Source organism: Theileria annulata, chromosome 1 (genome assembly GCF_000003225.4).
Source record: "Theileria annulata chromosome 1, complete sequence, *** SEQUENCING IN PROGRESS ***".
NCBI lineage: Eukaryota > Apicomplexa > Aconoidasida > Piroplasmida > Theileriidae > Theileria > Theileria annulata.
The window spans coordinates 2,530,019-2,557,821 of NC_011129.2; the positions used below are offsets into that span (position 1 = coordinate 2,530,019).

The window sequence follows — 27,803 nt, forward strand, 5'->3', positions numbered from 1 at the left end:
TGTCAGGGTTCCATTTGGGGAAGACGCGTTTGTATAAGGGTAAACAAACGATGTCATCTTGTGTGATAAAATCGCTGAACAGACATTTCATGTGACCGTGAGTGCCCAGAGACTGCAAAATCTTACCACGAAGACCCTTCTTAGTAAATAGTTGTACAGGCTTGAAATATCTATAGTAAATGTGTTGTAATTATCAACTAAGTAGAAACAAACTTGATATCAGAAGGATTGAAGAACATGTAGCGAACGATAGCGCGTCTTTTGTGTACTTTCATGGGATAACCGGTTAAAAGTATCCTCTTCATTATTATTCTACAGGGCTCAGAACCTGAAACATGACCTCCAAATAAAACAGTATCATCTATACCATTTTTAAAAAGAGAATAACCTTAAGTATATAATTGTAGTATACAGTAGTAATAGTTTGGTACCTTGATCGAGAGCTAGAACTGGAGTGGGTGGACAAAGTGACAATCCGTAGATTGTGGCAACGCAATTGTCTCCTTTCTTAAAGAAACGTTCATAAAGTCCCCGCTTGCCGCGGTCAACATTGATGCTCTTGCTGTAAATAGGAATGCCAGGAAATCTGTAACACATTACTATAACCCTAACAATTCATAGTAAGTGATAGTATATGCTAGTAATATAAAACTGTGGTTAGTATATATAAATTATGTAAATGATGGGTATTGTATTACCTCCGAAACCCGAAGAAGAGATGAAGGGGAGTCTTTGATGGAAGAAGATCAGGTCCCTCGGAGGTTCGAGAAACGTTAAAGTTGACCACTGAAACTTTGCGTTCATAAGGTAAAATCGTAGAAACAAGAGCAAATCGGGAAGTGGATGATAAGGTGGAATAATCTTCAGGGGAGAAGTTTACGAGCGTAAGTCGTACAAATGAGCCAGAAACGTTTGTAATCTCACAGTTTTTTTTCAGTTGAGTCTTTGAAGACGACATCGTGACCTTAAAAATAATTTGAAAATGAAAATGATGTAAAATTACCCGAAAGTTCTCAAATTCATTGATTTTGTAATATTCAATTGGCAAAGACTCGTAAGGGTCCCAAACTGAAGTACGTATGTTCTTCAAAGAGCGATATTTACGAAATCTACAAATCAATTAATCCATAACTATTATTAAATGTTAAATAATGAAATAGTGATAAAATCAAGTGAAAAGTACCTATGTTTAGCAGGAGTATCGACTGGAGTATCAACTTCATCTGGGAAAGACAATTCCTCAAGAGATCTAGACTCAAATTCGATTTTCTTTGATGAATTTGAAGAGGTCTCCAAAATGTCATCCAAATCAAAATCAGATTCATCAGACAATACTGACCCATCACTGGCATTCTCATAATCGTAATAAGTGTCCTGTTCCATCTCAGTATCCTCAGACAACACTCCACTTTCTGCTGAGATCTTATTAATCCTCAGTTTACTGCTAAAGTCATCATGAAACTGATTATCATCAGTTATATAATTGTTCAAATTTTGTAAAGTATCTGTGACATTGAGGGAATTAGAATTTTGAGGTGAAACGTAATTTAAACACTCAGATTCTGACAGAAGCAGCGATAAATCCTCATTATTCAGTTCCTCAACTGTTCTTTCAACCGAGATCTTTGAGGGGTTTGAGCTAACCGGGCAAATGTCAGGAACTAAATCAATCCTCTTAAGAATGAAATCACCGAAAGAAGTCAGATGTAAAGGGTGTTTTACAGTAAACCCTAAACCTTTAGCATAACCCTCGAGAATCAGTTCCTTCCTATCGAAGTCATAGCTGTGGTTTAGGGACAACATGTACCCCCTATCCCTACGCCATGAAAGATCTGATGTAGAAACACAGCCAATTAAAGATAAAACTGTGCGTAAATCCTTCTCAGAAAATACAGAGGTAAATTTCCTAAACAAAAACATAAATAGATAGGGCTCACTTGTCTAATCCGAATTCTGAGTGAAAGTAACGACGAACGAGAGTAGAACTGGGTTGACGATCCCCAGGTAAAGAGGACTCAAAATTCACTCCAACAGGAGTTGGAATTCCCTGTAACCTTAAGCAACTCAATATTTTATACCTAATAAATTTATACAACCCTAATATGGTTTATATGTTTGACTAAATATGACCAAAATAATAGTAAAGTATAAATAAAGGGTAAATAGCATGATTAATGATAAAATATAGTATATAGTCAATATTAGAATATTTTGACAAACCCTAGATCATCGAAAGCTGGTGTATCTTGAGAAGCTCCTCTAAACAAACAGAGAATAATATCTGAAGCGGAGGCGCAGTAGAGTATGTCCCTGAGTGTTCTAGGGCATGTATAAAAGACTACACGACGAGGAATTCCATCATGTGTAAAAGATTGATTCAATAGTATTGGTTGAGATAAGAACCAGGCTTCCTTAGAACAACCAGGTTTAGGTGAAGAATTGGCCGAATAAAAGGTTAGGATAGCGTTAATGACCTCGAAAGAATTGATATCAGAGTTGAAGGGAAGCACAAATACGTTTCTGGGTGATTCCTCATGCAAATTCAAGCGAATTTTCTTATTCTTGGAAATTATTTGGTATTTTTTATTCTTCCTACTAAGAATTGGAGATATCTTTTGAGCAACATGGGTGGAAATGTTTTTTTTAACCTTGCTACTTTTAGAACTTTTAAACGGTTTGTGTTTTTGCTTAAGAATATTGCGATGAATTTTCATATTAACATAAAAAAAATGTTAGGAAAAAATCTATAGAACACCATCTAAATAAAATAATCAGAATATAATGTTAGTTTGATTTTAAAATTCTCATAAAATTAATTTTTAAGAGTAAAATAATTTTTTAATAACTTTACATATAAAGATAAATTTTAATAATTTATTAATAATGAGTGAATCTAGGATTTTTGGTAAAATTGGACCAATAATTTAGTGGAAGATTTGATAATTAGCTAAGTAATCTAGTTAATCTAATAATTTTAAATTTTTTATAATTGTTAAATTTGTCTAATCTAATTTTTTCCTCCAAAAATATTTGTAAACTTCCAGTTACTATAGAATCATGTATGATAATCAGTAATTCCTAGTGTAATTATTGTTTCCAATATTGTTTCGATTTTTTTATTAAAAATTAATTTATTTAAACCCTAAACTAGATTTATTTAAAGAAAAAACACCCGCACCTGAGTGCATTTAATCCATAACTGAATTTGTCTAAAGTCATTGATTTCCATCGGTTAAAGGGAATAATTGAAGTATTTATATAAATAAAATGTGGAGAACAGAGTTTCTATGTGGAAAGTGGTTGAATGTGTATATTTTTGAGTAAAATTTTTTTGACCATCTTTCAAAGATTAGTTAGATAAATCGCAAAATAAATGAGATATACAATTTATACAGTCAAAAAAAGGGGTTACCCTAGTTTTACAAATTTGTTTACCAAGTTATTGGTAATACAATTCATTATCTCGTGCAATTTCATTAATAAGAATATAACAGGAGCATTCGCGTTATCGACAATTGATAAACAGGACCTTAAAAACGTTGCAAAGAATATTGAATTAGGCGCTAAAAAGACTGCGAATGGACTTGGAATGGCAAAAGATGTGTTATCTAACATGTACGAATTCTCAAAAAATATGAATGACACAATTAATAATTATCATCGTAATAAATTTAATATTGAAAATGAAGTCGAAAATAAGTATGCTGGAAAGGTAGAAAAAAAAGAAGAAGAAAAGGAAAAAGAAGAAAACACTACAGATGCTATTAAAAGGAAAATATCAAGTGTTAATAAGATGATTAAGGACAAAGTTTTGCGAGATGATAGTGATACCGATACGGAAACGGAAACGGAAACGGAAACGGAAACCGAAGGCGAAGCTAAAAATGATATGGAAAATGTTAACAAAAATTATGACCAAGAAAATCAGCCTAGAAAAGGCCCAAAACCGTCAGTTGTGAGAAAAGATCCGTTGGCTAAGGATTGGGAAAAAATTAAAGCCAAAGTACTGAGAAGAAAATTGTATAAATATTATACATTTGGTAATGAAAATGTAAGAGAAGAAAATTATAACCAATTAGAACATTCAATAGGTTTTGAGAAGTTTCTCAGACCTTTTATCGCCAGTTTAAGCCCAGAATTTAAATCCTTACTCAGAGGACAACCAGTTAATTATTTTAAAACCTATGTAACAATTTCTCAAAAATTATTTTCACTTACGAATCCAATTCTCAAAAGTGTAACAAACTTTGACGGATCAACTACTGCATCCGAAGTGATTTCATTTGATCATGAATTACATACACCAGTTAAACCTTCATATTTGCAACTGTTTCAAACACCCAATATCACAGTTAGTCCTCAATCAGCAGTGTTGAATGGTAGAGATCTAACAGAAAAGGAAATAACCGAGTTGAAAAGTGAATATGAAAAAACAAAAGTACGTTTAAAAAGTTGGGAAGTAGATGCCAATATAAGACAAACCACCCTTCTTAAAACACTTTATTTATTAGTTTCAGATGTAACTACTAGGGACACAGTTACCAGACTTGAAAATTTAGCCAAGGCACTAGGTTATAATATAGTTAAAAAAGGCAAAGATAGTAATCCAGTATCGGGAGCTCCAGTTGCTAATAATTTAGGAGCTGACATGTTTTGGGTCTCTGGTAATAATCCATTTATTCTTGGGCATTTAGCAACAATGATGTTAGGATATACTGAGTACGAGTCTTTCTTCTCAGATTACCCTAAAAGAAGATTTTACTCATGGTTGGAATTGGTTAGATCAGGACCCGGAGGATCAATTAACAGATTGGATTATATGTGTGGAGTAAGAAGAGGTTCAAGATATGCTCGTGGTTCTAATGGGCTTGTATATAAAAAAATATCAACAGCCAAACGTTATGAACATAATGTTTCATCTGATGGCGTATTCTTATGTGAGATGTTGGAGGTATTACTACGATCCATTAATTTAACAATGGATTCTATGGGAGATTTGCTAAATCAAAAGGGAGGAAATTATGAGCCTAATGTCGGTTCAATAATTAATGGTAAAAGAATGCAAGCAAAATTGTGTTCTAATCCTGGAGATGGAACAATAGCCGTTAGATGTGATTTTGAACACAGTAGACTACTGGGAGAAGAAACATATGTAGGAGTACCAGAAACCGAAGTAACAGAATTAAGGAGAAGATTATCGGAAGCTTTTGATGTTTTTCTTATGATGAGTTTGTTACACTTTACACAGTTTTAAATATTTTTAACACTAGTTATATACCATAATTTTAAACTAGTATATAAAATTTACTATATTATAAGTAATAATATAGGTGATATCAACAGTGTGGATGATGTTCCAACCTCTTGGTTCAGAATTTTATCTGATTCAAGACGATTTCGTTCATTTTTCGAAATGACTTTAATGTGGGATCATCGAATGTTCACTGGTGAAAAGAAAGGAACATGGTTTGCCGATTACAACAAACGTATTTTTATACATATTACACAATTAATTAGTTGAAAAGAAAAGAGTTGGAAGGAATCTTACAGCTGAGATCGTTCCACCCTATAACGCTCCACAATACTATAACAAACTTCCTTATGAACTTGGAATTGAAGAAAAGAAAAAAAAGAAACGTATACTACGGTATCGCGCAAGTCATAGGTTCTATATATATATGGCGTCATCTGGTATTAAAAAGTGGATTGAAGATAACATGACTCTTATGCATGAAACGTATAATTATTCTCCATCAGTTCTACTTGCTGGTTCGATTTCTAATCGCTTTCGTGAATTTTATGATTCAAGTAGCGTGGGCTTAGCACATCTATTTCTATATAACCTCCTCTCTAAGAAATATCCAGCGCAGGATTACTTAAAGGAGTTGGTAAAGTTGGGAAAAGCGGATCCATTTTCTCGATTTGTAGATGCAAGCTCTATTTTTGCACCAGAAAAATTACGAAAAGTTGTAAAATGGTTTTTGAAGGGAAGTTTTGTAAAACAATTCATGCGCGAAAAGACCAAGCTTACTTTGAAACAATTAGTAAGAGCAGAAGTTCTCCGGGACGCTCTTGAATCTATCACATTTGTAACACATTCAATGGCAAATTTACAAGTGATACAAAATGCTGAATATTGGGGTCGTACATATCCTAATAGTAGCTACTATTTCAAGAGAGGTGGTGTAATTAGTGTTATTGATAATACTATTGAACAGTGGTCGGATGTTGGATATACCAGATCTATATCAGAAAAACTGAAAAATCAAGTAGAGCTCAATGAGGATGATTTGAAAATAGCCGATTTTCAACATATCCATAATATGGAGAGTGTTAAATGGGACAAATCCCTCAACACAGAAATTCTCAAGTCATTTAACGAATTCCTTGAACTAGGTTCTGTAAAAGCACTGGAAGGTAGAAATCATATATTATATGAAGTAGTAAAGGATAGTAGAGACAATTTGGAACAGAATTTAGAGAATACTATTTTCTTCGGACGCATACTTAATTCATTAAAAATTGAATCAAATTTACGCAAATTTTTTCGACGTGCCCGTAACTTTGCCAATTTCATACTCGATCGAGCCGAAAAAAATGTCGATCACGCCATTTGGTTCGGTATCAAACTCAATCTCGATAAAGTAATGAGGGTTGTTGATGAATTGCATAAATTACAACGTAAACTGAGTAATAATGAGTCATGGAACTTGACAGGAGCGTTTATTGATGTGATTGAGGATTTAGTGGAAGTACTTACTAATAGGACCTCACGTAACCCAATTGATGTACCCCTCAATTTCGGGATGCCAACAATCTCCAACCTCTACGGAAGTATGAGTGTGGATGAAAGAAGAATTGAGTTTCAGCAGAGTATGTGTTCGGACCATTGCGGGGCCATTTGGAAAGCCATTCTAGCCTTCACAATGTCAACATTACGTAATCCGGGTTCTATAAAATCTTATGAAAAAAATCTATCCTCCACCTCATCATTATCGGAATTGAATAGTCCCAATTATGTGAATAATGTAAGATTTATGCTGAAAGGAGATGCATGGAGCGGGTTTTATGATACTTTGCTACCAAAATCTATGAGAAATGAGTTAGAAGTTATGGCATACGGTAAATCATTCTACATTGCCAATATATTAAAATTGGCTTCAGTTCTAATGAATAGAATGGGATATGTGTATACTGCAACAACGATGAAAGTTCAGGCACCTTATTTTGGTAATTTCACAACTCAATGGATGAAAGAAAGGAAGAAAAATCGCAATAAAATCTTATTCTCAGCTTTAGCATTGGGTACAATGGCAACTTACACTGTGTTGGAATGTATGGATATAGCTCAACATGCTGTTGATGTGGGACACCCTCCAGTCGAAACGTGTTGGTATTTGGTAAAACCCCCAAGCATGCACTGTGCAATAGAGCCAGTATCGAATCTGGCAATTTCAGCAAGTTCAGTAGCCATTAGAGACGTGTTTTCATCAACAATATTGGCTTTGTCAGGGCCATATATGATGATTCCAATGGGAATTTATGCCAGTTGGACGCTACTTAAGAGACAATTTAAGATATTACACAGATTAGATATAGCGTTAAGTTCAGTATTTTCAAGGCTTTGGAGAAGAGTTAACACTAAGGACATGATCAGAAGTATAGCACACTTGTTTAGTAATCGGAAACAGTATAGAAAGGAAATAGAAGCAGCTGCATTAGAGAGTAAAAGAACTGGAAATGAAGAAGTTAAAACACAAACAGGCTTTGCAGATGATGGAAATACTTTCTCATACACACATATGGACTAATTTACCATGTTGTATAATAATTGAGGTTTAATATTATATTATATGTATTACCAGTGAAATAGATCTTTTACAATAATTATGTACAATATAAATAGTATGGAAGGTGTATAATAATATATGGTATAGTGTGTAATAAGGGAACCAGATGATACGAGGCAAAACTATTAATATTTCGCAAAATTCTAATATTATTAATCGCACATTTTATTTTAAATTATAGTATGATATTTTTAATTAATGTTTTACAGATGAAAACTATTGGATCAATAAAATATGATTAGTACTGATAATGAAATTGAATTACTCCAAATTCCAAATTCTGATATTTCAACCCTGTTGATTGGACAAGATTGTCTCAAAAATGGCCTTAGAATTGATGGAAGGTCGCTGGATTCCTATCTATATGTCAGTGTTGATTTTGATGGACCTCCGGGCAATGTAATTTCTCATCAACTAATCACATTTTAGTCCCTAATTTCTTTTGGAAATACTGTCATTTTTACCTGTGTTTCTCAGGAAATTGTTGAACCTAATTCTGAAAGGCCAAATGAGGGATTTTTATTTTTCAACGTTGAAACCTCATTCACTTCTGAATGTTATGAACCTGGAAAAACAACTGACCAGGAACATAACTTGATTTACTTCTTGGAGAACATGTTCAAGGAGTCATCGTGTTTGGATTTGGAAACGCTTTGTATTACAAGTGGAAAACAAGTAAATTCAAACACTAATAGTAATTCTTTAGGTCTTGGCTTTAAGGGTGTATGTACATGTATTACAAGATGATGGAAATTTATTATCTGCTTGCTCTTTTTCAGCTTTGGCATCTCTTTTACACTATCGGAAACCAGTAAATTTTAGAAAATTTAACACCCTATAGTTAATGGAACTGTCAGATGAATTGAATTATTCTTTTTATGGTCTATGGCACAAAGGAACTCCTCTTAAGTAATTTTAACAATTTGTAATTGAGTTTTAGTATTTATCATGTTCCAATTCTGGTTACTGTTTGGTTACTGGAAACTAGAGATCACTCATTTTTAGACCATAATTCATCAGAATACACTTTCGTATTGGAACCAAATTCATTTGAGCAAAAGCTACTCAAGACTCAGGTAACCTTTTAAAACAATCTTTACACACACTTCACTTAATTATATATTTTATTCGTCATATATTTAGTGATATGTATAGATAATTATACTGTTTAACCAGTTTGGAGAGGTTCTTTGGATCTACAAGAATGGCTCAACGCCCGTGCCTTTGGAAACGTTTGAATCAGCCATTTCAGTTTGTTTTTACGGATTATATTTTTTAGGCATCCAAGCAAAGAGCATCTCAACTCTACTCAATTCTTATGTCGGAATTAGACAAAAATACACAAGAATTAAAAAACATACTCAAACACATCAACTCACAGTACCCTTACAAAATAATATATACAAATACCATAATTAATAATGAAATATGAATAATAATATCTTTAGTTATTCGAACCCGCTCTGTGCCTGGAATCTTGATAAAACGATTTAAAATTAGGATTTTTCAAATAATAATATTAAATTATTTATGAGTACCATTATTTGACATTAACTGTTTAAGTAACATTGGATAAGAGATAGAGTTCAAATATAATCTCTCGAATTTATAGGAAACAATAAAATAGAATATGTTTTATCTGTCAGATGTGTAGTGTTTTTATAACTTGTATGAGCAATGTCAAAAGGATTCCAACACCCATAATCCGGATTTGTAAAAACGTTTAAAATAAATATATGACCTATACGCATTTTTTTATTATTTTTGTTTTTATGATTTCAGGTAGTTTTAAGTTGGTTTCTCCCTTTTTTACCAGACTAAGTCTCACACCATTTTACAAACACATTAGCATTGTTCCAACAAAAAAATCGTAGTAACATAACTAATCATTTTTTTATATAATACTTTTGTAATTTTTATATAGTAATTTCAGTACTTGTAAAAGTCATTTTTCCGTCTTAAAATCCATGGCAAGATCCGATAAGGGCGATGAATTAACAGTATTTCGTAAGTTTAATCTCAATTAACAAGTATTAGACAAAATTGTCAATGGTGAATTGCCTTGTAAAAAGGTTTACGAGGATGATTATGTTTTAGCCTTTTATGACATCCAACCCGCTGCTCCAAGTCACATTTTAATAGTCCCTAAGGAAATGGACGGCCTATCTAGTTTAAGTGACGCTACAGAACGGCACGAAAAAGTTTTGGGCCATATGTTAGTTACGGTAATTTTTAGAGCTCAATAAAAATAATTCAGGCTGCTCATATAGCTAAGGAGAATAATCTAGGAGACTTTAGGGTTGTGATTAACAGTGGTCCGGGGGCTCTTCAAACCGTTTTTTACTTGCATATTCATCTTATGTCCGGGAGGAAGTTCAATTGGCCCCCTGGATAATTTTTAAATTTACTTTTCGATGGATTTGATTCTCAATTTTGAACACCAAAATACACTTTACATACTAAATATATTTATTTTACTTTAGTTAATATAGTTAATGTTATATAATGTAGTATTATACACACCATTTGTTGTAGGCTAATTTGCCATTATTTTTTCCACATTACCGACATACTTAATAAGTACTATTTATTATTAGCTGTTTTAATCTATAACAAATTTTTTTAATAATTCATTAAATTAGTGTTATTATACCCCAAAATTGTTTATTTTATAGGTAATTATTATAGCAGGTATATTTGGACTTAAAATTAATAACACAATGCCATTAGTCATTAAATATTACTGCATTAGGTTAGTTTGAATATTTATTGACCATCTCCTCTATGATGTTTGATATCGATTCATTTTTGGATACTTCTGAAGCCTTACATGTTTTTATAAGTTTACCATTATGCATTACCCAAACTGATGTACAAGATTTAAGGACTTTGGCATAATGTGCAGTAACAAAACAAGTACAATGTTTGAAATATTTGTCCAATAACTCGTAGATGGGTATACCAATATCTTGAACCTCAGATCCATCTTCTGAACAATTATCAGATGGAGGTTCATCAATGATTAACATCCTATACTGATGTCTGCATAATACTAGTTTGGCAAACCAAAGTATTCTTAGCTGAGTTACAGATAACATAGTACCTACTGAGCTAAGGTCATCTAACGTCATTGAACTTTCTTCAGAGAAAGGCTCCTTACCCTTGTTAAACGATGCTGATTGGTCTTTGGTCTTCTTTAATTTTAGGGGTTTAGGCATAATTATAGTATCTAATTTTCTTCCACCATGAAGGTTATTAACAAACTCAAGGAGATCACAATTGTCCAGGGCGTCATTAATTTCATCATCAGTAAATAGTCTCCTTGGATCCAAGAACCTTCTAATAGTCCAACCCTTGAAAACAAATGGAAGCTGAGGAAGTACACCAATAATGTTCCTAATGAGACTCTTGGGAATATCTTGCAAATCTCTGCCATCCAGCAATACTTGACCAGATCTATGCCTTACGGTATTTTGTAGAACAGATAATAGAGTTGTCTTACCAGCTCCAGTTCTGCCAATGATACCAATAATATCAGACCTAGATGGTGACGCATTTATATTATTGAGGATAAGACCTTCCTCATTCATCTCGGATGATGTATACACACAAAGATGCTTCAAAACTACACCATTATGTTCTGATGGAAGATATTTGCAAATATCAATAATGTTAATTTTTGGCCTAAACATCATCCTCTTTATTAAGTTGGGTTTTGTATCTTTGAATTCAAGTGCTCTTCTCTTCAGTAGCATCTTTTTATCCACCTGCAAATTTGGTTTGCTAGAATTAACAACTATATCCTCTTCATTAACATTACGGAACTTATCAAATACACACTTAGTGCCAGGTGGAATAAAGCACTGGAATCTTCGAAGTGAACACATGAAAACTTGTAACATGGCAAAACAAAAGGAACAATTGTTGAATGATTTAATAACACTGCTGCCAAGTGATAGACCTAATCCAAAGTAACCAACATTCATTTTGTAGTTTGTGAACTTATCAAATATGATCAGAGCTGTGAGGAATAGAGCTGTTGTAAGAGAGAATAACCAAGTGGACAATAAGATAGTCCAAATTAAAAAGGAATTTACCAAATGCCAACATCTTGTTTTGTAATCATTTCTTTCGATAACATCATTAATCAATTCCCATTCCTTTTTAAAACTTCTGTAAATGGGTGATCCCAGTATACCATCCTCACAAGATGTGTTAATATGTGAAGTAGCTTCTAGTGATCCCAGTTGAATGTTAATAAATGACTTAATAATCTTCAATGCCACAAATTCAAAGGCCAATACCAAAGATACAAAAATAAATGGAACTGATAAGGGAATTGTATAGAATAGTGTTCCAATGGAAATAGCAGTCTGAATGAATGATAAGAAAGTGGTGAAAATCATAACTCCAACATATTCACCGATGAAATAAATATCAACTGAAAAATAAGTTATAATTTGGTTAATCTGTTTCTTGATTTTGATTACTGATGAACTATTCTTAAACACTGAAGAAAGACAATATTCATGAATCTTTTTAGAGGCCATTAGAGTTGAAAATGTGAAAAATAATATTGATATTAGGGAACAGCCTACAATGACTGAGACAATGATCAACATTACGTTGAGGACAGAATCGCTGTGTGATCTAACTTCTGACATGTCAACTGAGAGACCATTATTGAAGTCTTTGGTTTTATTGGATATATAATCCGTAAGATTGGTTGCGAGGATGAATTTGGAGTTATCCATAACGCTTGATGCAATTGTTAAGACAATAAAAAGAACTAATGTAAAACCAGCTGCTTTGAAATATACTAGGTATGGATTAAATTTATCATTGGCATAACATTCTTGGATGATAGATGTTAGTGAACGTCTATATTTGGAGTTTGTAAGAGAATGTCTACCAGACTTTGTAGATAGTGAATAACAGAGTTTTAGCAAATCCTTAGTGAAGAAAATTAGTTTGTAAGGACTTGATGGTGATGTGATATATTCAAAACCGGTTTGTGTTTTTTTGTCCCTAAAAATATCTGACAAATAACAGTAAAACAGGAGTGATTTATTATCAATCTCGTATATGGGAATTTTGGGATATTCTGTTAATTTTGATGTTCTGACACACTTATCAAGCAAAGTTAGTGATGATGAAAGGATAACAGCTAAATCATCCTTAACAAGCAATCCAGTCTGAGCATTGAATAGGTTATGGAATACAGTTCTAGATACATAAGGATCTAATCCATGGAATTGTCCATCAAGGCACATCAAGAATGAACATTGACTATTATAATCCTTGTTAACTTTGCTAAATATGAGATAGGCATAAATTGCTCTAGCCATCTCCATCCTAACTCTCTGACCACAACTGAGTGAATGAGCATTATCAGAGACCACCCTCAAGTCACCCTTCTCCCATGATGATATATCAAATTCCAGTTCAAGCCCCTTGATGACTGAGTTATATATATCCTGATCAAATATATGTCCAAATGTTATGTTTGACCTAATAGTTCCTTCTTGAAGCCATATATCTTCAGAGGCATAAAATATAGGCATTGATGTATGGAGAGGAACTACAGCCATTGAACCACTGACTAGTGTCATTTCACCCAGTACTGACTTTATGAAGTTAGATTTGCCACAACCTTGAGTACCCGTAATTATTGCAATTTCACCCCTCTTAAGCTGGAAGTTAACATTCTTCAAATAAACCTCATTATTCTTATTAGCAAGATCCTTCCTGTTGTTGACCCATGAGAAAGAAGCATCCTTATACAAAACTACTACATCTTTGTCAATGTCATTAGTCACATCTGGAACTTCGCTGGACATCTTTGTAGAACCTGTGAACTTGTTATCACTGATGTAAAAGTTAGGAGAACATTCGATAAGGAATTTATTAACTCTGTTGTAAGATACATATGAAGTAGCTATTTTCCCAAGTGCATAAGGTAACATAAACATTGAGTTGATAATCCTGAAAAATATATAAAATGTTGACAAGAAGCCAGCAGTATCAATTTCAGTAATAACTTCTGCATCCCTAACTGATTTTACAAAATATCTCATCAAGACATAGAATGATATATTGGTACATATAACACATAAAGACTTATTGAATATGGTTAAGAATACTCTAACCAAAATTAATAGTAGTTCACTATTTCTGGTCTCAGTAATAATGTTAATGGCAATATCATCATAAAGTAATTTGTTGATCAGAGGTAAATCAGATATAATTTCAATACATTCTGAAATCCTGTAATCTTTAAATAATGAAATAAAGTGAAACAAGTAACTATTTATGATCTCAACTACGATCATCATGGACGTGAAAATGACAACAGAAACAAATAGTACCCATAAACTAATCTTAATTTGCATTGAAATCAAAACAACACCATAAATAAAATTTGATAAAAAATTAACAACATATATCAGTGATTGTAAAAACATTGAAATGTAGAATGGATCCATGATTTCAAATGTAAACATCTTGGGAGACATGTCGTTGTTTTGGTATCGTCTTGCAGGACAAAACAATGGATTTTTAGAACAATCAGAATCAGGGGAACAACTATGTAGGACATTGTTACAAACATTTAATGAGTTTGATCCATTAATATTGTTATTAAAGTTGCGTCTATGACATAAGCCATGTTGAAACACAGTTACTCCGATTGAATACTCCCATATAAGCCTTAGTCTATTTAGATAAAAGTTAAAATTTTCCATAAACAATCCATCTATAATTTGTAAACCTATTATCGAGAATAGAAACAGAAATATCTTAAGGAGAGTAAACGACTTGGTGTTTAATGTATCAAGTAAATGCTTGATCAAAAATGCAATGCTCATACTAAGAACATTAGTAACAACAATGCCAAGTAGACCAAATAATGTTCGTTTCCAAAATGTCAAGAACAAAGCACGAAGGAGAACCGACCTAGTTGGTTTAGTATTTGGGTGTCCATATTGGCTAGTTTCATATGATTCCAATCTAAGTAAACAATCACTAATATGCTTTGATAAAATTGGATACCAATGTAAGATCTGGTCAGCAACAGGAAGTGGATGTAACTTATATGGCTCTACATATTGTTTGGAAAGAAGATAGACCCATTTAGCTACCCAGTGAAAGAAAAGGAATTTCAAAACACTGCTGGAGTCATAATACCTAAATTTAAAAAAAAGAGACTTCTTTTTAAAATAGGTCTTGGAGTATGATTTACTTTCCCAGTAATGATGTTCAGAAACAGGTTTGTCATCTTCAGAATTCCTAAAATTATTTAAGTCAAAAGTTACATCTGGATGTTTGACCATTAAAGTCTTTATCTAAGAATATAATGTAGGTATTTAAGAATCCAATAGGTGTGTGTTAATGCGATAGATGTGATAATTGCGATAGGTAAGATTTTATTAAAATTAAACATTAGCCATAATTAGTTGGTAATGTTTTAGACATCCCGAAATTAAAGTAATCATTTAAGTGAGAATTATAAATTTTATAATCCAATATTTTTAGAAATAGTATCCTAAATTTGAAATTTAAGGAATAAAGAAAGTGTAATGTATTATCAGTGAGATAGTATCAGATAACATATTCTGAAATATTATAAAAACTAAAACAAGTTAGTGAATAATAAAAATTAAATCGTAAAAGAAATGTTTAAAAAAAATTAAAAATACATAATAGGTTGAATTAAATAACCCTTGAAGTCCCAATAATTATAGAGTGGAATAACAAGTCGACAAAGTAAATAAAAAATAATTTATACCAACAATCGAAGCCATAAATAATTCTCTACATCCCAATGTTATTTAATTAAGGTCTGTTGTATTCATGCAATTATTGTCTGGATCCGCGTTCTGTCAGTTAATATCCATACTTCCTATATACCAACTATAAAAAATATGGTATATCAAATAAAACAATAGCCAAGCTAAGACCTTAATAATAGTCCCATCACCACTAATAATTTGAACCATCTTATAACTCTTAATCTAGTTAAATATTTATATATTATACCATAATGATGGATCTACCTAATCTAGGTAAAAATATACATACTAAATATATATTTAATTCATACACTTATTATTAATGTTGATAAAAACCAACTCCTAATGACAAAATTCGATAATATTTCTCTAACAACGATAATAGTTCATTAGTATCATCAAAAAATAACCCTTGGAGATATAATCTCAATCTAAAGGTAAATCATTAATAAAGTGAAAAAACATAAACGTATGTTTTTATACATTATTTGGTGAGATATATTTAATATCGAAATTCATTGTAGGGTCATACTAAAGCTATTTAGAAATGCTATTCATAGTAATAAGGATAAAATCAATAGAGTATGCACATAAGTATTTTATAATTTATATATTAACAAAAAATACGAGTTTAATATTTTAAATGTGACTATGGTCAAATGATTAGATATATAAGGGTGTATATGAATTGATAATTTCCATGAAAAATACATACACATTTTTGTTATATTTGGGTATTGGTTTATTTGTGCTGAGTTCTAATTGTTTTGAATTAGATATTGGACAAATAAGTAAATATCGTAAAGGAGGAAATGAGATAAATGTGACAAGAGATGAAAACAATTTTTACAAACATCAACCTTACGAACCTTTTTTGTTGAAGGAATTATACTATGATGATGAATTAATATATTTTGATCCTCTTCTAACTTCTGATCAACTTTTGATCTCTGCCTCTGTTCTTTGGGTATCAAATAATCCAACAGTAATTCACTTAAATCTTGAAAAATCAACAATTATGCTATTGAATGAAAACAAATCATCACTAAGTGTAGAAGCTATATTTTCAGGTGGAAACATTTCTAACATAAATCATAAATTTCATCCTGGTTCTGATAATGCTGTTGATGTAGATATAAAACAAACTCAAAACTACACTAGTAATTCGTTGAATGTTTCTGTTAACCAACTTCATTTATCAGGAAATGGTCTAGAAAACTTTGTATTAAGGTATTATGACCTTGGTTCATACAAATTAAATAACCTTAAGTATGGAAATGATGTTCTGAAGACTGTAACTGAAACATCCACTCAAACCAAAGAGGTCATTCTAGAAGTTCCTAACAAGGAACAGGTATATGGAGTATATGTTTACAGTTATAATGACTTTCCTCTAATGATTGAGTTAGTGTATACTTACAATAAAAGGCTGTATTATGGTAATTGTCCTGTAAGAAAGTGGCATAAATTACTTATGGTACCTCTAAATGATCCATCATATTATGAAAATCTACTTAACAAGCTTAATTATTACGCCTGCAGAAATGGATTCAAGATTACTATAGATGCTGATAAGATAGCAGAAGAAGACCAGGGTTACTATGATATTGATAATTATTGCCTTGGACCTAATGGAGTAGAACCTGTTCAAAATAGATTAGATTTAAAGCTTATAAAACATGGTGAACATTACTCATGTAATATACATAAACCTTTGAATGATAGAAAATTCTTTACTGATAATTTATATTATGAGAATTCAATTTTTGAACTGCAGAATTTACCAAAAAAGATAGATTGTATAAGAGTCTATCGATATCGCGATAATAAACCATGCTTAATTACTATTGTAAGCAAAAATTCTTTGTTGTATTATAAACGTGAGGGTGATAGTTGGAAATACCTTAATACTGATGAGAATCTTACAGATATAAATAACGAATTTAATGAAAAAATAAACAGACTTTTGTATGAGTAAGTTATAAATATCCTATACAGCCATTATAATTATTTAGGTTTGATCCTGATGAAAAATGTGAGGAGAATCTAATAGATCAAAAATGGAAGAAGGAACCCAAACTAATCCTTAATAAAGAAACTGTTAAATTGTTACCTGACAAAGTTACGATAAAAGTTCAAGGTGATGAAACCTATGAAATGTCAACGTTGAAGTATGACAATATTCAATTGGAATCAAAAATATTGAAAAGGTTTCAATTTGATATATATAGTTATATGGATGGTAAACAAAAAAGTTGTCTAATTATTAATGGTGATCTGGAAACTAAGATAGTTGTGGAGACAAAACCATTTCGTGCCTTGATAGCCATCTATTATGATGGAAGACCTATTATTGAATTCGAAAAGGAAGATGTGTTAATTCATAAAGCAATTTATTTTTATGATAAGAACAATCATGATATGAATGTTTACCTGTATACCAACAGTTTGTATGTTTACCATTTCAGAAATAATTACTACAAGTATGATTATAGATGGGAACTAGTGTCCAAAGAACCTGTAACACTAGCAGATTCCCATAAAACAAACCAGAATCTGATAAATTATTTTGATCAAGTTAAAATACTTGATACAACTGGAACTCAAAAGCCCAAAGAAATTACCGTAACTAATGAAGCAATAGATTTGATGACCAATGAAGAAGTAGCGATACTGACACGTAATTACTTTAAGGAGAATATTGAAACAATAAAGAGAGATCAATCTAAGAATAATGACACAGAAAGAGAGATTGATGTATCCAAATTTCAAGATTCTTCAACTACCAAAGAATCTGGTTACTTCAAAATAATCAAAGAAAATGAAAAGAAAATTCTAGAATTAACAGATACATTGAACCATTTTGTAAAGCTCATAGAATACAGTAAGGAAGATGATGAATTGAATCTGTATTTATATACCAACACACTCTATGTATTTAGGTTTCAAAAGAAACCAAATGATAATGAATGGAAGTTTATAATACTTCAACCTGTAATGTGTCTTTATAAGAATGTTAGTGAACCTCTGAAACCTTACTTTACCAAAATGAATGAGATTAATAAATTTGATTACAATGTTGATATATATGAGGAGGTTCTAAATTTACTTCCCTTACGAGCTGAAATAATAACGAATAAAAATAGGAAATATGTTATTAATAGCATTAAACAAACATTACCATTATTAAAAGAAGATAAATTTAAAAAAATAATTTTCGATGCTTATTATGATTACAGTGACCATTACTGGGATTATGATCTACAAAAATATGTTAAATCTATGAATTTAACAAGAGTAGGATATTATGATTCAGAGGCTGAAGTTGTTGGAGATCATGTAATTAATAATATTAAATGGTATTCATATAATGTTTTAAATGTTAGTCCTGAGGATATGTCAAATTTCCTTATAGTTGAATATTTTTATAACGATGAAATATACAATATATACGCATACTCCAACACACTGTATGAATATCATGCTACCAGACGTTATGGATATGATTATTATTATAAATGGAAAATCTCAAAAGAACCAGTACAAATAGTTAAAGAAACATTGGCTGAAAAGGATTTAAGAGACCTGAAAAGATATTATAAATTAACAATAAACCTTAACGTATTTGATTTTGTCTAATTTAAAATTAATTATACAAATTCAATTATTAACCCTAAATTTTTATTTTAAAATATAATACAATGATCTAAAATTTTATTATGTTTATTAAAGAACCAAATTTCATTAATGTTCGAACTTGTGATTATTTTGATAATTTATTTTATTATAAAAAACTCTTTGAGATGATAGAACATAAAATATTTCTCCAACATATTAATTAAAGTAATTTTTTTAATGAAACCAACCGTTATGTTAAGTAGTCTCATCTTCAGTTTTATCTTAAACATTTCTTTACCGAACCCATTATTTTGACATGAAACAACTAGCAATGAATACTGAGATGAAACATAAATTATGCCTATTGATAAATTTGATAAATGTTAGAAATAGTCTAATTGAAGAATGTTAAATTAATCTTGAAGGGAAAACAAAAACAGTTTAATTTACTAGATAATCTAATGACATAAAAAAAACTAAACTTTGATACTAAAATTAAAAACAATACACATTAATTTAAATTTAAAAATTAACAGATAAAATATTTATATATATATCTTATTGATTGACCATTAATCAATTTAAATCAAAAGATATTTCTGGATGATATAATAAATTTTTAAACAATTTTATATTGAATAGGAATAAGTAAAAAGGATAATAAAATTATATTACATTGAATGGAATATAAACAATTAAAAGAACAAATATAATATTTAAATAATCTTTATTAAATTATAACAATCATTTGTATTAAATAAAAATTGTTATTATACTTGTTAGGTTTCAAGTTTTTAAATTGATAATGACAAACATAATAATGAAGTTTAAATAATATGTAAAATGATTTAGGATAAATTCAAACTAATATTTATTTAAAAAGCTATTAAATATAATATATAAAAATATTTGTTAATATTTAGACATATAAAGAATGAAATTTTAATAACGTATAATATCTGGATTAAACGAACAGTTAAATCAAAGTATTTGTGGATAATGTACATGGGTAATAATCGATGTGATTCTGGATGAAGAAATGGGAATATCATTGATTTTAATGTCTAACAGGTGTAGACAAACAGTTAATAATTAGGAGTGATATACTTACTAAATATATCTCATATAATTTAATTAATTTAGTCTAGTAAGTTGTCAACTACCCAACAATCAATTTCTGTGTTTGTTTTAGTCAATATGTATGTGCCAATGGCCGAAATTATCTACTATATCATTAGACACAATAGTTTGTATAATAGTCCTTCAGTACTTGAGTGTTTTGTCGACTCCTTTACCTAATCTTGATCCCTCCAATTCCACTCAAATCCTTGAATCATCTGGTTTATCTCTTTTATCTACAGATTTGCTCGGTGATTCAACAATTTTGAGTTCTGATCAGTATCAAGTCACTAAAATCGATGATATTATTAAGATTCACTTCAACGATAATTCAGAATGTACTGAGATAATAAGTAGTAATAAAACTTTGTGGAAAAAATCTTCTCGATTCAATCAAGTTTTGGTTGACACCTCCTCAGTTGACATTCAACCTCCAAATGATTCAATAGATTATAATCATGAATCTACTGAATCTTCCATTCCTGAAACTTCAGATACTAATCCTACTTCCTCATTTGATTCATCCAGTTATTCCAGTCCGGAGTATTTTGTTCTAAACAAAAGTGTTGCTTTACTTACCATGTATGATAAACGTATATTCGTTTATAAGTCTGGTGTTGAGTGGAGATCTTTCTTTGATATTGTTCCTAAAGTTGTTTCCTTCGACGTTTCTAAAAAGGATAATTCACATATCTGCCATTATTCTAAGAGCGATAAAATTATCACATACACAACAAAGCACAATTATTTAATTAATAAAGTTAATTGTAACAGTTTGTCTTGGGAGGCATCCGACAATACTGAATATGTTTTCAGAATTGTTTTGGATAAAGGATCTGGATTTTCTAGATGTAATAATATTACATTACATCTTCTCAACGGTTCGATACTTCATGGTGTGAAAGGTAATTTAGACATATTAGACAAAAAAGATAAAAAGTCCGACCATAAATTATCTGAGAAAAACGTCTGTATATCCCTAGATGTTGATATTAGGAAAAGTACGACCCAATTTCAGCATATCCTTGAACATGATATTTCAACCTATCGACGTAACGAAAACTTCAAGTTCACAAAAATAAAACAGGGTAAAACAGTTATATGGTCTAGTTCTGGAAATAAAATTAATAACTCCAAACTTCGTAGTTCAGCTGATTCCAAAGATTCTGATAACTATGAGAATGAAAGTGATGTTTGTGATTTTTCCAAAAAGGTAATGTTTGATGGTATTAACCTTAGTGTTTATGCCGGCTGCGATATTAAACATTTCCAAAAGAGCGGATCAACCTGGAAAGAATCTGATAACAGAATATCTTTAGACATTAATCAACAGAAGTCAGACTTCTTTTTTACATTTGATTGTACATGTAATGTTAAGACTTACAAATGCAATCAAAACTTTGAGATAGATAGAGTGATAGAATCGAAAAAAATCGGTTCTCCTAATGTTATTTGGGAATCCTCTGGAACCCATAAATCTATTTTTGGTTATATGGTAGTTATTAAGGCTAACCTACTGTCACTTTATTTGCCTAACGATGTTTTGCATTTTTTAAAAATTGAAAATGAATGGACCCATAGAACATCGGAACTACCTGTAGAAGGCGCAATGTTAATTAATGAAAACTATCTACATAAAAGTGTAACTCTTGCTTCTTCTACCATTTCCCCTATGAACGAAGAAAAAAAAATAGATATTCTCAGATTTTTCCTTTATACCTCTGGTAACCATTCATATACTCTCAAAAATGATGAAAATAAATACACTTATACCTTTTCTGATAAATCATACTGTTTCGCCATCAAATATGAACTTGACGTTTTCTGGAAGCATTCATCAGTTATTGGAAGAAACTATAATCCTTATTCAACTGATCCATATCCAGAAAAAATAGTTGTTCAAATAGTCAATAGGACTGTTTCCTTAATTTTTAAAGATTACAATCTTGACTATATACAAGTTAAAGGTTCATGGAGACTTAAGGATCAGCCAGATATTGAACCAGAATATTTATATGGTCCTCCAGAAGAAAAATTAACTCTAATAACCTTAAACCTTGATTCAACTATAAATACACCTGTGTCCTACCATATACATGACTATTTCCATACATACACCCCTAAATACGGTCACGGCATAGACAAAATCATTAAAGGTGAGAATGTTATTTGGGAAGGCAAAAATAATGAGTCAGCAATCAAGGTGGTAATGATCAATCATCCATCAACTGATCAGTATCTATCAATATTAATTACCAATGGAAATAATTTGTTGCTGTATAAGCGTGGTAATGATATGTCCTGGAAACATTACACTCATAATACTAAAAGATTTTTTTCTAAAATTAAAATGTTTTCTTACGAAGAATCAGGTCTAGAGCATTTGAGATTAGATCATAATCATTTTAAGCCTGATTTAAGAGGCATGTTATTTGGAGTGAGATTTAAACCTGGAATTAGATGTATTAGTTTAACCCATAAGGATATGACTATGTGGTCACATACTGAGGATCCTGAGTTTGGACACGCAAAGGGACTATATTATGACCTTTTAACGAACAAATTCAATTTAATAAATAGTGATGATCAGATTAAGGTATTAGAACTACCTGAAAAGCCACTTATCAAATTAATCCTTGATATTAACACTACTCAGTCTACTAGTGAGCTCGAATATACTGACAAGAATGGTGTCATTACATACACTGCTAAGGATGGCCATGTATTTTCTAAGCTTGCTATGGGATCTACTGTTTTTTGGGAATCCAAAACTGATGTCTGTGGAACCAAGGTTATATTAACTGATAAACAAAAATTTTTTTTGTCAATTCTGCTTCAGAATGATACTTTTGCATTTCTTAAATTATCTGAATATAAGACATGGATAGATCTAACCAGTCTGAGATATGATGTTAGTAAACTTAAATTCATTGGTGAGAATGATGTTTTACTCAAACCATCGCAAAGAACTGTAACAATTGATGATCACTCATTTCATTATTTATTTCATGATGAAGTCAAGTGTCGTAAGATAATTTATGAAGATGATGAGGTTTGGAACCATGCTGATGATACCCAGTTTGCAGATATAAAATCATTTTCACTAAACCTTATTTCAAACAGATTTTTTCTGAATAACCTTGGAAATGATGTTAAAGAATTAGATTTTATACCTACAAGTAGTCCTGAATTTGTTAGCGCTGTTACTAAAACGATTCTTGATATTGATAATACTCAGTCTACTAGTGAGTATGATTACACTCTTGCACTTGGAGTTAAAAAATTTGCCTCTAAAACTGGTTTTGTTTTTAAAAGAATTGAATCATCAGGTAACCTTATTTGGGAGCCTAAAGATCCAAGTGTACATTCAGTAAGAGTAGCTTTGAACGATACCAGTGAGAAACCTAATGAACACTTTTTGTCGGTCGTTGACAATAACGGTGGGTTTCTTCTTTTCCAAAAATCAATTAGTGATAATTCTTGGAATGATGTAACAGACAGTAGACATTGTCTCTCAGAGCTTAGGTTCATAACAGAAAACGGTGTAGAAATGTCCATGAATCAGTATACTATATGCCTTTATTACTTTTCATATTCTTTTGCTTTTGATAAGGGTTATGATTGTTCTCAAATTATCTACGAAGATAAAGTTATTTGGAACAATGAAGATCATCCTAAATTCGGTTCTATAAAAGAAGTATATTTACACATGATCCCAAATAAAGTATTTTTAAGGAACCATGATGATAAATATAAGAGATTACATATACCAGATTTATTTGGTATATCCACTCCAACTCCAAAAAAAACTGATTCTGAGGAAACTCAACAATCAACCAGTTCAGGTGTAACTCCTAAAATAGTTATTCAAGCACCTGTTACCACTGACAAAAAAACTATAGTACAAGAGCATGCTACAGGTAAAATGATGAGTTTAGATATTGGCCAAAAGGAAAGCGGTGAAAATTTTGAGGTGATAAAGAAAGATAATATTGCAACATTCACAGCAAAATTTGGTTACGGGTTTAATGTTGTTACACACAACGGAATTGAAATTTGGAAAACGGATGATATTGAGAACTATTCTTTTAAAGTTATAATTGACGGTGTTTCTACTTTTAGAAGTACCAAAAATATAAGTTTATATTTGGCTAAAGGAGATCTGAAACAATTTTATAAATCAGATGTCTGGATGGAAAAATCTAGTAAACTGACTGTTGATCTCAAGAAGATAGAAAACACCAACGAATATGGATTCTCGACAGAAGACATCTTTACAACAATTTTCACAAAATATAGTTACTCAATAAACAAATTAGTACATGATAATAAAGTTGTTTGGGAATCCCAAAATGATTGTGATACAAACAAAGCAGTATTTGTACAATCTATTAATGAAGAGAAATTTCTGGCCATACTTATGAGTAGTGATATACTTGTACTATTACACAGGCCTTTAAAGAATAAAACGTGGGAAGATATCACTGACACCAGGAATAGTATATCAGATCTTAAGGCTTTCAAGGATGATGACACTGAACTTGATTCGAGCCAATATAAATTAGAGTTAAATGAGTTTTCATATGGAATTAAGTTTAATTACATTGTCAAGTGTAGTAGGATCATGTATAAAGATAAGGTAATTTATAATTATGATGGAAACAAAGACTTTGAATTTTTAAGGGGAATATATCTTTATCTATCTTCAAACAGGTTTTATATTGTGGGTCGTGAAAACGTAACTAAATTACTAGGCGGAGAAAAGGATTTAATAACCTTGGATGTCAATAAAAAACAAAGCACAATTGAATATCAATTTGTGGAGAAGACAAATTTTTCAACTTTTACATACAGGGATAGTTTTCTTTTTAATAAAATTACTTATGATAATAAACTTGTTTGGGAATCTGATAGTGACAAAGATTATTCGTACAAAGTCGTTTTAGATAGTGGATCTGGATCTTCTAGTTTAAAAAACATCACTGTACATTTAGTTAGCGGTAACGTTTTCCACTTTTATAAAGCTGATAGATTTTATGAAAAAACTAAATGGGTTAATAAATCTAAAACTCTTATACTAGATATCGATAAATTTGAAGGTACATTAGACTATGAATATGAACATGACCTTGATGATGATAAAAGAACATACATTCCAATGATTGGGAACATATTTTACAAAATATTGTCATCAGAAATGATTTTTTGGGATTCAAAAAATAACACCGAGTTCGTAAACAGAGTTGTTGTAGATGGCACTGATTCACATACCAATTTCGTTATATTATACCTTGAAAATAAAACTCTTAGATATTTTCATAAAATTGATGGTGCTTGGACTTCAAAAATTGTAGTAACCCTTGATATCAGTATAGACGATGATGGTAATTCATTCACTTATGTTGAGGACTATCAAAAAAATATTGAAGCATATACCCCAAGAGAACAAAGATTATTCAATAGAGTTATAAGATCTCATGTTATATTCGGATTTTTTTCTCCATCTGTTGTTTGGGAAACGGAAGATCCTGAAGAATATGCCACTAAAGTTATAACGGATGGTTTTACTTATGCCTCAAAAAATAATGTCAGCATATATCACTCTAATGGAAATATAACACATTTAACCTATTATCGAGGTAAATGGTTGAGAAAATCTGACAAAATAATAGTTGACATTGGATTAGAAGAAAGTACCATTGAGTTTGATTATGAAAAAGGATTTTTCAAAACATATTCTGCCAAACCTGGTTATTCAATTATTAAGGTAATAGAATCAGATAAAAGCAAGTTTTCGTGGATAGGTGATTTTTTTTCTTCATGTTATGATCATTTCACATGTTGTCTCGATATTTATAGTATTCGTTGTAATTCTGGTTGTGTTGCTTCATTTTCTTGCAGTTCTGATTGTTGTAAATCCGACTGTTGTTATTTCGATTGTGATTCTGAGTGTTTTATTTCAGAATCTTCCGAATCATGCGAAGTTTTTTGGCATGCCAAAAATTATAATGAGTATGCAACCGAAATTAAAATAATACCTTATAAATCATCTGAATATTTATTGGTTTTTGTTTATGAATCAAAATTTGTACTATTTCACAAAGGAGGAAAGCATAGAGATTGGACTGATATCACAGAGACAAGGTATAACCTTGCAAATCTCAAATTTTATAAACAATATAACGATTCTGACTATACTTTAGTTGATTCTAGCCAATACAAAATAACTAACAAAAATACCTCATACATATATACCTTTAAAGATGATGTTGAATGTGATTTAATTAAATATAATGATAAAATTGTTTATATCTTTAATGAAGAGATTGGATACCCTGAAAGGATTCAGTACGACATCTATAGAAACACATTTTATTCATTTTTTCCTGATAATAAATGGTTCGAATTTTACATAGACCATGAAGTTAAACTAATTACACTGCGTCTTGATCAAAAGGAGAGTACTGATGAAGTGGACTATGTAAGCTTGGATGGTGTAGGTATATATATACCAAAGGTAGGATATAGATTCAATTCTATCACTGAGCATAGAATTAGTTCATGGCATTTTGATTTGATAGAACTTCAATGTCTTGGCTTTAATCTTCTTAAATGTGAATGTTTTAATGCTGAAGATGACGATGACGATGATGACGATGATGACGATGATGATGATGAAGGTTTATATGAATGGGAACTTTTTGGAGATTCATTGTTTAGTTTTAAATGCTTTTATTTCGGATTTTGCAATATTGAAATCTCAGATGAAATGTTATATCAAAAAATTTATCCTAAAATTTCAGGCCTTAACTTATTTAAATTTGGTTGTCGTCGTGCTGTAGACCAACTTGTTTGGGAGACAAAAGACCCTTTTGAACATGCCACTAAAGTTCTTTTGGATGCATCTGAAGAGGATCAACAAACTTTAACCATCCATATGACTGATGGTACCACGCAAATTTTCACTAGAGAGGATAAAGATGATGATTGGGAAAAGGAGGATGATGATGACGATAAATCAACCGATGACGAATCTGAAACTGACAATGACTCAGATAATGATGAGAATAGTAACAGCGTTAAACAAAACATTGAAGACGATATAGTGAAAAATAAATGATAAACAATTAAAAGAACAAATATTATATTTAAATAATCTTTATTAAATTATAACAATCATTTGTATTAAATAAAAATTGTTATACCTGTTAGGTTTCAAGTTTTTAAATTGATAATGACAAACATAATAATGAAGTTTAAATAATATGTAAAATGATTTAGGATAAATTCAAACTAATATTTATTTAAAAAGCTATAAAATACAATATATAAAAATAATTAATTATTTGATACATGACATGTAATTTACATAATATTTAGAGGCATTTTCAATAAAATGTTACTATAGTAACAATTATTTTAGAAT

General features: G+C 30.8%; 8 protein-coding genes across 8 annotated transcripts, besides 18 other annotated features; 6 read left to right on the forward strand and 2 right to left on the reverse strand.

Moving 5' to 3' along the window:
• Positions 1-372: 372 nt before the first annotated feature.
• On the reverse strand, positions 373-2,714 carry TA19450 (uncharacterized protein; the record flags this gene model as incomplete). The annotated part of the gene is made up of 6 exons (XM_949593.1): positions 373-607; positions 699-964; positions 1,004-1,109; positions 1,184-1,906; positions 1,938-2,078; positions 2,221-2,714. 6 exons carry the CDS (start codon positions 2,712-2,714, stop codon positions 373-375), a joined length of 1,965 nt encoding a protein of 654 aa, XP_954686.1.
• A 659-nt stretch (positions 2,715-3,373) lies between these two features.
• TA19445 (uncharacterized protein) lies at positions 3,374-5,254 on the forward strand (the record flags this gene model as incomplete). The annotated part of the gene is made up of 1 exon (XM_949594.1): positions 3,374-5,254. One exon carries the CDS (start codon positions 3,374-3,376, stop codon positions 5,252-5,254), a length of 1,881 nt encoding a protein of 626 aa, XP_954687.1.
• Positions 3,410-3,478: a sequence feature (1 probable transmembrane helix predicted for TA19445 by TMHMM2.0 at aa 13-35).
• Positions 5,198-5,203: a sequence feature (GPI-Anchor Signal predicted for TA19445 by DGPI v2.04 with cleavage site probability 0.12900001 near 609).
• A 424-nt stretch (positions 5,255-5,678) lies between the features above and the next one.
• On the forward strand, positions 5,679-7,811 carry TA19390 (uncharacterized protein; the record flags this gene model as incomplete). Its single annotated transcript, XM_949595.1, has 1 exon — positions 5,679-7,811. The coding sequence occupies one exon, from the start codon at positions 5,679-5,681 to the stop codon at positions 7,809-7,811; it is 2,133 nt and encodes a 710-aa protein (XP_954688.1).
• Positions 7,494-7,562: a sequence feature (1 probable transmembrane helix predicted for TA19390 by TMHMM2.0 at aa 606-628).
• Positions 7,812-8,084: 273 nt separating the features above from the next.
• Positions 8,085-9,282, forward strand: TA19335 (exosome complex exonuclease, putative; the record flags this gene model as incomplete). Its single annotated transcript, XM_949596.1, has 7 exons — positions 8,085-8,249; positions 8,280-8,525; positions 8,557-8,661; positions 8,692-8,759; positions 8,791-8,926; positions 9,006-9,101; positions 9,130-9,282. The coding sequence occupies 7 exons, from the start codon at positions 8,085-8,087 to the stop codon at positions 9,280-9,282; spliced, it is 969 nt and encodes a 322-aa protein (XP_954689.1).
• A 304-nt stretch (positions 9,283-9,586) lies between these two features.
• Positions 9,587-9,655: a sequence feature (Signal peptide predicted for TA19280 by SignalP 2.0 HMM (Signal peptide probability 0.838, signal anchor probability 0.022) with cleavage site probability 0.378 between residues 23 and 24).
• On the forward strand, positions 9,587-10,096 carry TA19280 (uncharacterized protein; the record flags this gene model as incomplete). Its single annotated transcript, XM_949597.1, has 3 exons — positions 9,587-9,720; positions 9,775-9,857; positions 9,888-10,096. 3 exons carry the CDS (start codon positions 9,587-9,589, stop codon positions 10,094-10,096), a joined length of 426 nt encoding a protein of 141 aa, XP_954690.1.
• Positions 9,605-9,664: a sequence feature (1 probable transmembrane helix predicted for TA19280 by TMHMM2.0 at aa 7-26).
• A 507-nt stretch (positions 10,097-10,603) lies between the features above and the next one.
• On the reverse strand, positions 10,604-15,181 carry TA19175 (ABC transporter protein, putative; the record flags this gene model as incomplete). Its single annotated transcript, XM_949598.1, has 1 exon — positions 10,604-15,181. The coding sequence occupies one exon, from the start codon at positions 15,179-15,181 to the stop codon at positions 10,604-10,606; it is 4,578 nt and encodes a 1,525-aa protein (XP_954691.1).
• Positions 11,870-11,938: a sequence feature (10 probable transmembrane helices predicted for TA19175 by TMHMM2.0 at aa 140-162, 174-196, 289-311, 318-340, 397-419, 837-859, 900-922, 959-981, 996-1018 and 1082-1104).
• Positions 12,128-12,196: a sequence feature (10 probable transmembrane helices predicted for TA19175 by TMHMM2.0 at aa 140-162, 174-196, 289-311, 318-340, 397-419, 837-859, 900-922, 959-981, 996-1018 and 1082-1104).
• Positions 12,239-12,307: a sequence feature (10 probable transmembrane helices predicted for TA19175 by TMHMM2.0 at aa 140-162, 174-196, 289-311, 318-340, 397-419, 837-859, 900-922, 959-981, 996-1018 and 1082-1104).
• Positions 12,416-12,484: a sequence feature (10 probable transmembrane helices predicted for TA19175 by TMHMM2.0 at aa 140-162, 174-196, 289-311, 318-340, 397-419, 837-859, 900-922, 959-981, 996-1018 and 1082-1104).
• Positions 12,605-12,673: a sequence feature (10 probable transmembrane helices predicted for TA19175 by TMHMM2.0 at aa 140-162, 174-196, 289-311, 318-340, 397-419, 837-859, 900-922, 959-981, 996-1018 and 1082-1104).
• Positions 13,925-13,993: a sequence feature (10 probable transmembrane helices predicted for TA19175 by TMHMM2.0 at aa 140-162, 174-196, 289-311, 318-340, 397-419, 837-859, 900-922, 959-981, 996-1018 and 1082-1104).
• Positions 14,162-14,230: a sequence feature (10 probable transmembrane helices predicted for TA19175 by TMHMM2.0 at aa 140-162, 174-196, 289-311, 318-340, 397-419, 837-859, 900-922, 959-981, 996-1018 and 1082-1104).
• Positions 14,249-14,317: a sequence feature (10 probable transmembrane helices predicted for TA19175 by TMHMM2.0 at aa 140-162, 174-196, 289-311, 318-340, 397-419, 837-859, 900-922, 959-981, 996-1018 and 1082-1104).
• Positions 14,594-14,662: a sequence feature (10 probable transmembrane helices predicted for TA19175 by TMHMM2.0 at aa 140-162, 174-196, 289-311, 318-340, 397-419, 837-859, 900-922, 959-981, 996-1018 and 1082-1104).
• Positions 14,696-14,764: a sequence feature (10 probable transmembrane helices predicted for TA19175 by TMHMM2.0 at aa 140-162, 174-196, 289-311, 318-340, 397-419, 837-859, 900-922, 959-981, 996-1018 and 1082-1104).
• A 1,159-nt stretch (positions 15,182-16,340) lies between the features above and the next one.
• Positions 16,341-16,406: a sequence feature (Signal peptide predicted for TA19170 by SignalP 2.0 HMM (Signal peptide probability 0.901, signal anchor probability 0.078) with cleavage site probability 0.606 between residues 22 and 23).
• Positions 16,341-19,279, forward strand: TA19170 (uncharacterized protein; the record flags this gene model as incomplete). The annotated part of the gene is made up of 2 exons (XM_949599.1): positions 16,341-17,614; positions 17,656-19,279. The coding sequence occupies 2 exons, from the start codon at positions 16,341-16,343 to the stop codon at positions 19,277-19,279; spliced, it is 2,898 nt and encodes a 965-aa protein (XP_954692.1).
• Positions 16,359-16,427: a sequence feature (1 probable transmembrane helix predicted for TA19170 by TMHMM2.0 at aa 7-29).
• Positions 19,280-20,459: 1,180 nt separating the features above from the next.
• Positions 20,460-20,543: a sequence feature (Signal anchor predicted for TA19115 by SignalP 2.0 HMM (Signal peptide probability 0.238, signal anchor probability 0.656) with cleavage site probability 0.195 between residues 28 and 29).
• Positions 20,460-27,497, forward strand: TA19115 (SfiI-subtelomeric fragment related protein family member, putative; the record flags this gene model as incomplete). Its single annotated transcript, XM_949600.1, has 1 exon — positions 20,460-27,497. The coding sequence occupies one exon, from the start codon at positions 20,460-20,462 to the stop codon at positions 27,495-27,497; it is 7,038 nt and encodes a 2,345-aa protein (XP_954693.1).
• Positions 27,498-27,803: the final 306 nt, after the last annotated feature.